At 31.9% G+C, this 11,763-nt stretch overlaps 1 protein-coding gene across 1 annotated transcript; it reads right to left on the bottom strand.

Moving 5' to 3' along the window:
• Positions 1–5,815: 5,815 nt before the first annotated feature.
• LOC133693274 (uncharacterized) lies at positions 5,816–10,450 on the bottom strand. Its single transcript, XM_062114460.1, has 4 exons — positions 10,136–10,450; positions 8,387–9,387; positions 6,358–7,234; positions 5,816–6,267 (listed from the first exon to the last, which is right to left on the bottom strand). Exons 2-4 carry the CDS (start codon positions 9,353–9,355, stop codon positions 6,221–6,223), a joined length of 1,893 nt encoding a protein of 630 aa, XP_061970444.1. The 5' UTR covers positions 9,356–9,387; positions 10,136–10,450; the 3' UTR covers positions 5,816–6,220.
• Between the last annotated feature and the right edge of the window lie 1,313 nt (positions 10,451–11,763).

Genomic DNA, 11,763 nt, shown 5'->3' with positions numbered 1-11,763 from the left:
GAGGCTATGGGACGATAAATTAGAGCATGAAAAATAATAAAATAAGATAAATTATCTGAGCTCAATTTATTCTTCAGGTTATCATAATTACGGGGACCGCGAAGGGTGTAAATTAAACAATCATGCCAATTTCAATTGTCTAATTATTTGAAGTAACATGTTACGATTATTTATGATGGAGATGACGGTTTGGTCTTCGCAACATTATGTTATAGCTTGCTCGGGTTATGCTGGGGTTAAGATTGATTTTTTTAATATAAAAAAGTTATGTGTTATTAATATGTTTTTTTTAGTAAAAAAATAAATCATGACTAGATCTAACTTAAACAACTTGATAGATCTAAAACAATCTGAAAAACTGTTGGGAATATAATTTGACTAAAAAAATTAAGACGGCATATTTAAAAAAAAAATATTGAAATCAAAACATATTAAATCGGCTAAGGTTAACTTGTCAAATCTGACTTTAATTATGAGACCGAGATAGTCCTATAGAAAGCAAATTAAAACCAAGATTGAAACTCGATCCTAAGTTAAACAAATATTGAATGGTGAAATTGAAGAAAAAAATCAATTAAAAACACAAACAACTCAAGTCAACTCCGGTTAAATTGTTCAAATTGCAACTTGGGTCATGCAATTGGAATAAAATGAATAGAAAACAAATTAAAATAAATTTTGAAGCTTGATTCAAGATCAATCTAATGTGAATAGTGAATTTTTTAAAAAAAATAAAAAAATCTTGAGTCAACTCAAGTTAGCTAGTCAAACTCGTGATAAAGGTAACGAGACCGATTTGAAGACTAATTATAAATCAACTAAATATTGAATAATGAAACTGATAAGAGAAAATAAACTCAAAAATGAATAAAAAAAATTCGAGTTAACCCGCGATTCGGGTAAGCAATCTCAATGTTGAAGGAATAAACTAAGAAAAATTTCAAAAGTGACATGAGTCAACTAAGATTAACTTGCCAGACCTGTAACCCAGATAATGAAATCAAGATAATTTTATAGAAAAAAAATAAAGTCTAGCTAAAAAACAACTAAATATTAAAGGATAAAATTAAAAATTAAAAATATATATATAAAAGGATTGACATGAGTTAACATGTTGAACCTGTGACTCAGATCATGAGATTGAGTTGACTTGTATTTTTTTTGTATTTTACGATGTGTTCCTTTATATTTTAACTTGTTTTTCTACTATAATTAAAAATTTTATTTAATTGAATTAGATCATAAAAGAATTTAATAAAAAAAACTCGAGAATAAAATTACGACAAAAAAGAGCTGGAGAGCAAGTTCACTATTTATATAAACAGTAAAACCCACCCCAACTCTTATACTAGCTAGTAATGTTTGTTCATATCAAATTTAATGTGCATGTATACAGCGTCATTTGCAATTAACCCAATGTTTTTTTCAATGCCATGAATTACTGTCTTAATTTGCTAAAATTCACATACTCGTTTGTTTATTTAATGAAATACAAACACACTTGTGTTAATAGGTGTGTGGCGTAGTGTTGTTTTCTTAACCAAAAGAGAGTGAAGTTTTGAATTTGTGTCTTGCTCTAATGGACTCCAAAAATAAGCACAGCGTTGTTTCTTTTGTTTTTAGTTTAACATGAGTGTCTGGATTGGCTTGCATGTATCTTGATTAATTCTATGGGCTCTAAAGTTAACGACCATATAAGCTTCCAATAATCATCATATGAGCAACCAAAGGGCTCGAACCTGAAACTATAGAGGAAGCAAATCTTTTAATCCCAAATTTTTATTATTGGACCGCCACCTAGATAGTTAATTGCTTGTGTGGAAGGAAGGTAAGGGGTGGTTAGGCTGTCTAATTTTGCAATAAATGGTAGTTGAGGACAAAAAGGCCGAAAAAAAAACAGTACAGTTTGTATAAATGTTATTACGTTTTAAAATATTTTTTTATTTAAAAATATATTTAAATATTTTTTTATTGTTAATATCATAACATCAAAATTATTAAAAAATAATGTAATGATTTTTTATATAAAATGTATTTTTAAAACATGTTTATTAGAGCCTGTTTGGGAGTGTGATTGTTTTTCAAAGTATTTTTCACTCAGAAATATATTAAATTAATATTTTTTTTATTTTTTAAAAATTATTTTTGATATCAACGCATCAAAATAATCTAAAAACATCTTAAAAATTAATTTAAAATAAAAAAATAAAAAAATTTAATTTTTTTTTAATATTTTTAAAACACAAAAATAAACCTATTTTAACGCATATAAAAACGTAATTTCAATCAGCCTCTCATTTGAGTAAAGGTTTCGGATGGGAAGATGCATTACATGGAACGACAATGACACTCGAACAAAATTTAGGATTCGTGACGGCTATCTGCAAGTGATCCCTTGACATGATTTTGTATTAATTGCTTGTTTGGTTTTAGTTGAGCTTAATGGTGCTTTTACCCTATAACGTTGACGCGTGTTTGATTATCTGGTAATTAAGCACAGTATCATGTTTTGCATTTATAAATTTATGTTCATTCTGTTTGCAACAAATAATCAGTAAAAAAAGTTATAATTAGTGGTTTTCATTTAAAATAATTAGTGGTAATAAAGTACAGTATCATGTTTCAGCGTGGTTAGAGTTGTTTTTTAGAGTATTTTTTATTTAAAAATATATTAAAATAGTATATTTTTTATTTTTTAAAAAATTATTTTTGACATCAACATATAAAATGATTTGAAAATACTAAAAAATATTAATTTAAAATAAAAAAATATATTTTTTTAATTTTTTTAAAAGTATTTTTAAAATGTAAAAATAAATATCTATTCAAAGTTTTTTAATAATTAAATTAGAAAATTAAGATTTATCCAAAGATTATTAAAAGGCACAAAAATATTTTTAATAATAGCCAGGCTAGCTCGTTTATTAGCCTTTGAATAATTATACAGTAATCTTCTCCCCTAAAACAAGTTTATTACGAGAAAGATTTTTTGCGTGATACAGTTTATGCAATTATTATATAGGTTTAGGTTAACTAAACGGGGTAAAATGAAAAAAATAACGAGGTGGCAGGATCATCACGTTGACGTGTAAGAGAAATAAGCAAACAGCGTAACAGATTGGGGCAGCCTGGGGAAGTCGTTCTGTCACTTCTACGTTACTTCCCCACGGGAGGTGACGTTTGAGGCCTGTCCTTGCGGACCTTGTCTTAAATAATAATAATACAAGGAAAGAAAACGATAAATAATGATAGCATTAATTCGTATTAGAGGAGACGATGTTATTAATGATCAAATAAATTATAATTATATTACAATTATTAACATTAACAGTTAACAGAAAACTAAAACACGTGGAAGAAACACTCTGTCATGTGGGACCTGGACAGTTAATTTTCACGCATCTTCTTCTCCCAAACCAGGAGGCGGTTTTGTGTTTCTTGCAGTGTATTTCGGGTTTGGGCACATTTGGCTGGGGATGACTTTCCTGTTAATCCTCGGAATTCCAGGCTAATAATTTTTATTCTTTACTGTATAAATATTTCATATTATCTTTTTTTTTAATACTCTCTCTCACTATCATTTGTATCTCTCGAATTTAAACGTATCTTAGACACCATAAAAAAATTATTGGAGCTATTTGGTTATAAGAGTGTAATTGTGGTTATTTTTTAAAGTGCTTTTCATGCCGAAATGTATTAAAATGATGTTTTTTATTTTTAAAAAATTATTTTTGAGATCAACACATCAAAACGATCCAAAATATAATTTTTTTAATTTTAATAAAAATAATTAAAATTTTTAAAAATATAATTTACAACGCATTTCCAATCCACACGCATTTCCAATCCACACGCACCACTGCTCACACACCAATCATTTTGATTTACGACACCGACTATCCTAGACACCATTATCAGCCACATTACCTTACTAACTACTAATTACTCTAGCTTCTCAAAAAAACTATTAATTAATTATCTGAACTAAAAAAATAAAATAAATTATTAGAATTAATTAATTAATTATTCAATACATAAATATTATTTTTAAACTACCTAGATTTTTTATAACACTATTAAGAATAATATGATACGAAAGAGAGTTGTCTTCCACCATGCTTCCCTTCCTACCTTTCTCCTCTAGTTTTTTTATTCTAACACGTTGCCCTCTTGTGAATCGTAGGCGAAACAACATATCCAACCTAGCAGTAATTTCTCATTCACTGGTGATCTTGGGAAGTATCCTGGGATCGATGACTTTTCTTTATTCTAGTGTTACTGAGCGGACTTACGGGTATGTTATGAACCGTATTAGTTTCAGGTTGTCTAGCTGGAAGGCTAAATTATTGAATTCTGCGTGTAGAATCACTCTGGCTAGATCTACCCCGCGAGGAGTTCCCTTTCACTCTATTCAAACGGTGTGCATGGTTCCCGAAAGCAGTTCTGTGTGATGATATTGGTAAATTGGTCTGGTCTTTTCATATGATCTTCTAAGCAGAAGGGGAGGGGTCAGGCATCAGAATAGAGCTTTGCTAGGCAATTTAGAATGATCCTAGGTGTCGGGAGCAGATAGCAGAGGTAATTATTTTCGGTTCAGTTCGGTTTTTATTAAAAAGATAACTAAACCAAATTTTTTTAAAAAAATAAACTGAAACTGAACTGAAACCGGGTCAAATCGACCGGTTTCGGTTCGGTTTTTTAGGGCAAAAACCAATTCAAACCGGTTTGGCTCGGTTTTTCTGATTTTGGCTCGGTTTTTTCCGGTTTTGGTTCGGTTTGGTTTTTTTGCTTATAAAACAGAAACCGAACTGAACTGACCGGTTTTTTTAAAATTTTAATCGGTTTAATCGGGTTTTTTTTCAGTTCGGTTTTTTCAGTTATTTTTTTTTTATTTTCTTAGTTTAATTAATTTTAAACTAATATTAGGCATATTTCATCATGGATACTGGACTTTAAGAAGCCAGTGTAGCCATTCCTTTACCCTCTATTTATTCTAGTTTGGAAATTAAAGATAATTCGGGTTTGGCTTTGAATGTTATATTATAAAGAACTATTTTAATTCAAGAATTATTAGGTGAGGTTTAAAATAATTTATATTATTTTCTAATAATATATACACTTTCAAACCAAGTATATACACTTTTGAGGTCTAAAAGTACGGCTTGAACCTCTGGGAGTGTGGAAGATTAAGGGTTTGTTTTTTATTGTATTTTTTTAATTTAAAATATATTAAAATAATATTTTTTCAAGTTTTTATTTTTATTTTTAATATTAGTACATTAAAAAAATTGAAAAAAATCTTAAGTGCATGAATTTAATATTTTTTAAAAAGAAAAAATAGCTTGAAAAACATTTTTGTAGTTTTATATTGCTTGCGAACACTTCTCTTATATTAGCTTGCAATGAGATGCGATTTGATTGGGGTAAAGCAACAATATTTTTTAATTAAAAATATATTAGTATATTAAAAAAAATAAAAAGCATCTACATACATGAATTTAATACTTCTTAAAAGTAAAAAATAGATTGGAAAATACTTCTTTTACATTGCCTACAAACAATTCTTTTATGTTGCTTGCGGGACAAGGGTAGTCTTAGATCAGGTTGAGTTTTTTTTATTGGTCGTGTAGCTGACCTAGGAAAATTAGCTGGCCGAGTAACACCTAGTCAACATTTTATTTAAAATGATATAATTTAATTTTTTTAAAAATAAAATTATCCTAAACAACAAAGATTTAGATAAAAAAAAAACCTTTGACATGCAGTTATTTCAGTGCCAGCATGTCCAGAATGAGAACTAGTTAAACAACTTCAATAAGACACCAAAATGCATAGTAAATATATGTAATGATCACTCGAGAGAAAAGAATTGAGAGTTGCAGATGGTTTATATACACAAGCCTCCATAAATCACTCAAAAGCTTCGCATTCTCTAGACTAAAATTGTACTCTACAATCAAAACCTTTTTTTCGTTCAATTTCTACAGTGAAATCAACAAGAATCTGGGAACAAAAATTAAAGAAATGAACAAAACTTGGGGAACAAGTTTGCTTACGGACACCATAGCCAATCACATGTTTCTATCGTACTTGCTTCTCATGAAACCATACAGGATTTGTTGGTAGTTTTGAATGACTCGTGCTGACCTATTTTCATGGTGCCTCTCCATCGTTGCTTGAATTTATGTCAACATTTGAGCGATCACCAGCTGGCCCGGATTCAAGATTGATCTTCCGCAAGATGCACATTGTACCCATGCTTTAAATCTGAATGAAATCAGGTATTTGGTAATGAACAAACATATTCAAATTCATCACAAACCACACCAATAATTTACTAGAAACATCAAATTTTACCTTTTAATGTTACTTTATCATATTTATCTTTCCTCTTATCCTCGTTCTTCCATTCACTATCGTCGTCATCGTCGTCACCCATTTCAGCCCTTCCATCGTTTCCTATGTCACTTTCACTCGCTGTTTCCCATTCTGAACCATCACTTTCCTGGCCATAGACGTCACCAGCATCTCCCTCACCATGGACACCCCCATGTTTGATGGCTGCCTCTCTAAATAACCAGGCTGCACGCATCTGCTTTTTGACTAGTCGCTCAGCATAGTCAGGAACTTTGTTCTGCCTCAAAGAGAGGTCAGGATCATTTGACTGAGAGCATTCATTAATGAACAAAATGGCATCTAACAAGCTCTCTTTTGCCAAGTCAAGCATGTCATAAGCTTGAGCTCTTCTCCAAAGGCTTTTGGCATGTCGGTTAAGAGGGCTGTGGAGACAGAGTGCACGTGTAGCATCACTTATTGCTGCCAATGGCTGTTGCAACAGAAGATGACACTGAGCTCGATTACTGTACAGAACAACTCTCTCTTTTTTGGATCTCATTGGACACAATGACAATGCTTCTGAGTATTTTGATGCAGCTCCCGCTATGTTTCCTGATGAGAATAGGGAATTTCCTTCAAGCTTGACCACCAGTGCAGCTGCCTGTTTAATATGGAGATCCTCCTTGGGCATGCTCTTTTCCCATTTCAATCTCTGTTTGGAATTCAATAGTTCCTCGATCAGTTCCTTCACATGATTACTGATAGGGTTGCGCCCTGTCCCTTGTGATTGCAAACATTCCTGAAGAACATTAACAATGTAGTCCCCTAGTTTTTTGTGATCGCCCAGATTTGTAATCTCTGCTAGGTCTACAAGTGCAGGTACTGCCTTATCAATGACCTATTAACAGGTCAAGAAGAAGTAAGAAAAAAATATCATACTTTGTATTTACAAATCTAAGACATGCTACAACAAAAGAGCTAAGTAAATAGGTCAACAGAGACTTTGTATCACATATCTGAAATATATTTCCACGCAGCAATGTAAGCATGATAATTTGAAGATTTAAATCAAGAGAAAACACCATGTGATTTTCATAAGAAAAATACAAACAAAGCTGTAGCAGAATCTATCTCAGTTAATGGGAATAGGCATTAATATTTAGAATGCATTGTGATAGTTCACATTTAAGCACAAAATCTGATTACTGAACTTAAAAAATTTGAAAAGCTGCATGGACATGTTCCCTGGTTAATAAATTTAGGAAAATGCAAAGGTTATATAGTTACCACACAGGCATGCACCAATGATGAGAGGTTGCCTTTTAAAACCATTAATGCAAAGACTTAATAATATCTTCCACAGCATCTTCTCATTTAAGTGGTTGTTAAAGAGCTAAACTTTTCTGTGACAAGAAATAATTTTCTTTTCAGTTTTGTTTCCTTTGATAAAATAAAAAACTCGTTAGAGATTCAAAGGAACACTATCCAAGAACTGGATATGCAACAAGTGAAGAGTCAAAACTGAAGATGTCAAGAATCAACAAAATCCATAGAAGAAAAAAAGGATGGGGAGCTGCAGAATCACTCAAAAACAATAACAATAAACAAGCCTCAATTGCAAAATAGGCGGGGTCAGCTATATGGAAAATGAAAATGAAATATGTGCAACCATATGCATCTTATACCCCATGAGATTAAGTCTCCATCCCTTTCAGGAATTCAACCATCCCAATCTATCAATAGGACCATATGATACAAACAGGGAAGTAGAACATCCTTGTCGGAGTTTCCAACAAGATTAAAAATCTTCAAAGATTGAAAAAAAAATGTTTCTGCAACTAGAACTAACAAAAGAAGCATGTGCAGACCACGGATGTAATTATTCAGCCTAAAGAAATCTTAAACACAAGATGTCAATATACCATAGTCCATCATGCTATTGCAAGATAAATTTAAACGCACCAAATAATATTGGAATAAAGAAGAACATCTCATGCAGCACCAAAGTAAAATAATAATAATAAAAAAAATCAATAGATATTCAAATTACCTTATGGCATGAACTTGGATCTTGGATCAACCAAAGAAGACAGTCTATAGCCATATACTGCCAATCATCTGATGACCTAGCTATATTACACAATGCTTCAATAATACCAGGACAGCTAGCAACAGGTCCCCTACCAAGCTTATGATGACAGATTGTTCTTAATAAACCAATACCAGCAGGTGAGTTTTCATTAACAAGCCCACCCCACATGCCTGGCAGTTTTACCAAGAATTCAGGCTTGCATATGGTAGGAAGAAATTCGGGCTTGAAAGCAAAGCAATTAATGAGTTGAAGTGACCAGCACTGTAACTGACTAGCCCATTCCTCTGCTTTCCTGGACTCCATTTCAACACCACCCATGCCACGGGTAAGCAAATCGCAATGATAACTAAGCCTTCTATCAGCGTATTGGTAAAAATGTGAGTAAACTATTTCTAGTGAACTCATTGCTAGTTGGATGGCGAGTTCAAGGATTTCACCATGACTTGCCACAGCAGGGAAAGTGTTGGTGTATGTGGCCAAGTGTCCTAGTGCCCGTACCGCTACTCTTTGTTCAACCCATGTCAACCTCCCCCTCAAGAGCTCAACTAAGGGAGGAGTTACACCAGCATGGATAGCACTTTCTGCAAACTCTTCCATGTTCATGGTGTAGGATCCGATAATATGAGCTGCATAGTAAGGAATGTATATGTTCTGATCATGAGAAAGCCAGCGGCGATTCTTTAAGCCTTTCCATATAAGAGCAACCATGCATTCAAATATTCCCAATTCAATGAACTCAGGGTCATTTGGATGTGCCATGGCAGTGTTCCAAAGGCCACTGATTGGGAGAACCTGGCCATCATCATCCTGCGAAGGAAGTTCTCTGAAGAATTTCAGTATACTAGCTCTGCGCTTACTTGGATTCCCTTCCTTCATGACACAAAAAAAGCATCCTGGATATGGACAGTCGGGGGATACTTTATCCATTTTCAGACAGTCAACTACTCTGAATTCATAAACTGCAAAGTGAATTCGTCATTGAACATGGTGATTCATACAAATACATTAAAAATTGCATACCTTACAATAAAACTCCCACATTAGTTCATGAAATTTCAAGATAGGATCATACGGGGGTGGTCACTTCCATTTTTTTCCAAAGAGAGTTTCCTCTACTGTGTATGCACAGGGATTGCTAGCCAAGATCATAACGGTAATGCAGAGAACTAACACAAAATTATACTGAAGCAACTAGGATATTTACCATCACATCCAAATTCATTCAATCACGAAATTCAGAATATCAGTGCCACGCTAATGAAAATGGCTAGCTAAATTAATCTCCATCCCTCCCCCCTTTTTTTAAATACAGGCTTCTACTATTTCTTATATAAGTTCTCTGAGCCTTGCTTTTATAGCTCTTGAATGCTTAAATCAGTTCCTTTAGATGTTTGAATCAATTACGATGGACTTGGTCATTTTCTTTTTAACTGGTTGGCAACAAAAAAATTATGTCAAACAAGCAAAGAACTCATAATAAAAAAATCACCTGAGTCCAACCTAAAACCAATTGGATCTACATGAACGAAACTCTAACACACAAGATTCAACAACACCAAAAAAGTAAAATCAAGTCTTTAAACAAGATCCAAACCCATCTACTGACCCAATCACAGAGACAAATAGACTACAAAACCCCCCCCCACCCCCACTCCCAACTCCACCCCACAAAAGAAAACACACACACAGTACTAGAAAATGGCATACCGTTGAAAGAGGGTTCCTTGGAGAGATAAGCAAGGAGAAGAACAACAATGAATTTGTCAGGAAAAAGGAAGAAAAAGGTGTTTTTCTCCTGTGCTGTCTGAAAGCAGATTAAAGTAAGGCCTGCTTTTTTGAGTTCGCTCTTGTTAGAGACTGAGAAATGGCTAGAGAGAAACAGAAGTGGAGTCTGAGAAAAAGGGGAACGGTGTTCTCGGATTTGTTTGATTCTGACAGCGGGGAGAGAGAGAGAGAGAGAGAGGCCCTGGTAGCTGTTGTAATGAAAACAGTGCAGTCTCTCAAGCACTGCTATTTTTTAAGCGGCCCTGCTACTTCCTGGTTTTAATGCAAATAGCATATATAAATATAAACAAACATCCATTTCTTTCAAAGCCACATTTATTAAGGAACCATTTATTTTTATGCTGTAAAAACATTTTAAAAAGAATATTTTTTTTAATTTTTTATTATATTTTAATATTGTTTTAATATAATAATACTAAAAATAAATTTTAAAAAATAAAAAAAATATATATTTTTTAAATATAATATCAAACATAATCTAAATATACTCTCATAGTTTCGCATTACTTTCAGGCCATGTTTTATTTCTGGAAAGTAGTTTCCGGAAAATTACTTTCCAAACTTTCCTGTGTTTGTTTGTCATTAAGAAAGGTTGTCAACGGAAAACACTTTCCGGTCAACGGAAAACACTTTCCAGTCAAAGAAAAACACTGGAAAAAATTTTTTGACTTGGTTTTTAAAAAAGTGTTTTTCTTTTGGCTGTGTTTGTTTTCCGGAAAGTGGTTTCCGGGAAAACACTTTCCAAACTTTCATGTGTTTGTTTGTCATTAGGAAAGTTGGTCAACGGAAAACACTTTCCAGTCAAAGGAAAATTTGACTTGGTTTTCAGGGAAGTGTTTTCCTGAAAAATTTGGGCGGAAAACACTTTCCTAAAGTTGTGAAAAAATTAGAAATATCATTATTTGCTTATTATATCAAATTTGATCCTCAAACTTTTGATTGCTATATATATTTTGTTTTGAATATTTATTTTTTAATTTCATCTCTTAAAATTTAATTTTTATATTAACTTTAATTCTTATTTTTATAATTGTTATTTGCTTTTTTCTTATCATTTTTTTATTGAAATTTTTTATCTATCAAATTTGGTCCTCATTTTTTTTATTGTTACTTATTTTATTTGAAATAATTTATGAAATGTTAATTATTATTATTTCAATTTCTTGATCTTTCAATTTTTTTTTATTTGATTTCTATTATTTTGATTATTATTTATTTTATCTGAGATAATTTATGAAATTATATTTTTTTCAATTTCATTCTCATTCAACTTTTTAATTTGTAAGATTTGTTCCTCATTATTTTAATAAACTTAAAAAAATAAAACTTTAATAAGTTATTTTTCAGCTCATTTTCCATAACATAACCAAATATTGAAAAGAATTTTCCAACTTATTTTCCATTACACTATCAAACATCAAAAAATACTTTCCCGGAATTCACTTTCCAAAAGAAAATTACTTTCCAGCAAACAAACGGGTATTGTTTTATATCTCAATTTATTTTTCAGCTAGTATTTTAATAAAAAAAGTTCAAGAGATTTTTAATTT

This window comes from Populus nigra, chromosome 5 (assembly GCF_951802175.1).
Source record: "Populus nigra chromosome 5, ddPopNigr1.1, whole genome shotgun sequence".
NCBI classification, from domain to species: Eukaryota; Viridiplantae; Streptophyta; class Magnoliopsida; order Malpighiales; family Salicaceae; genus Populus; species Populus nigra.
This window is presented reverse-complemented; position numbering and strand designations above follow the sequence as displayed.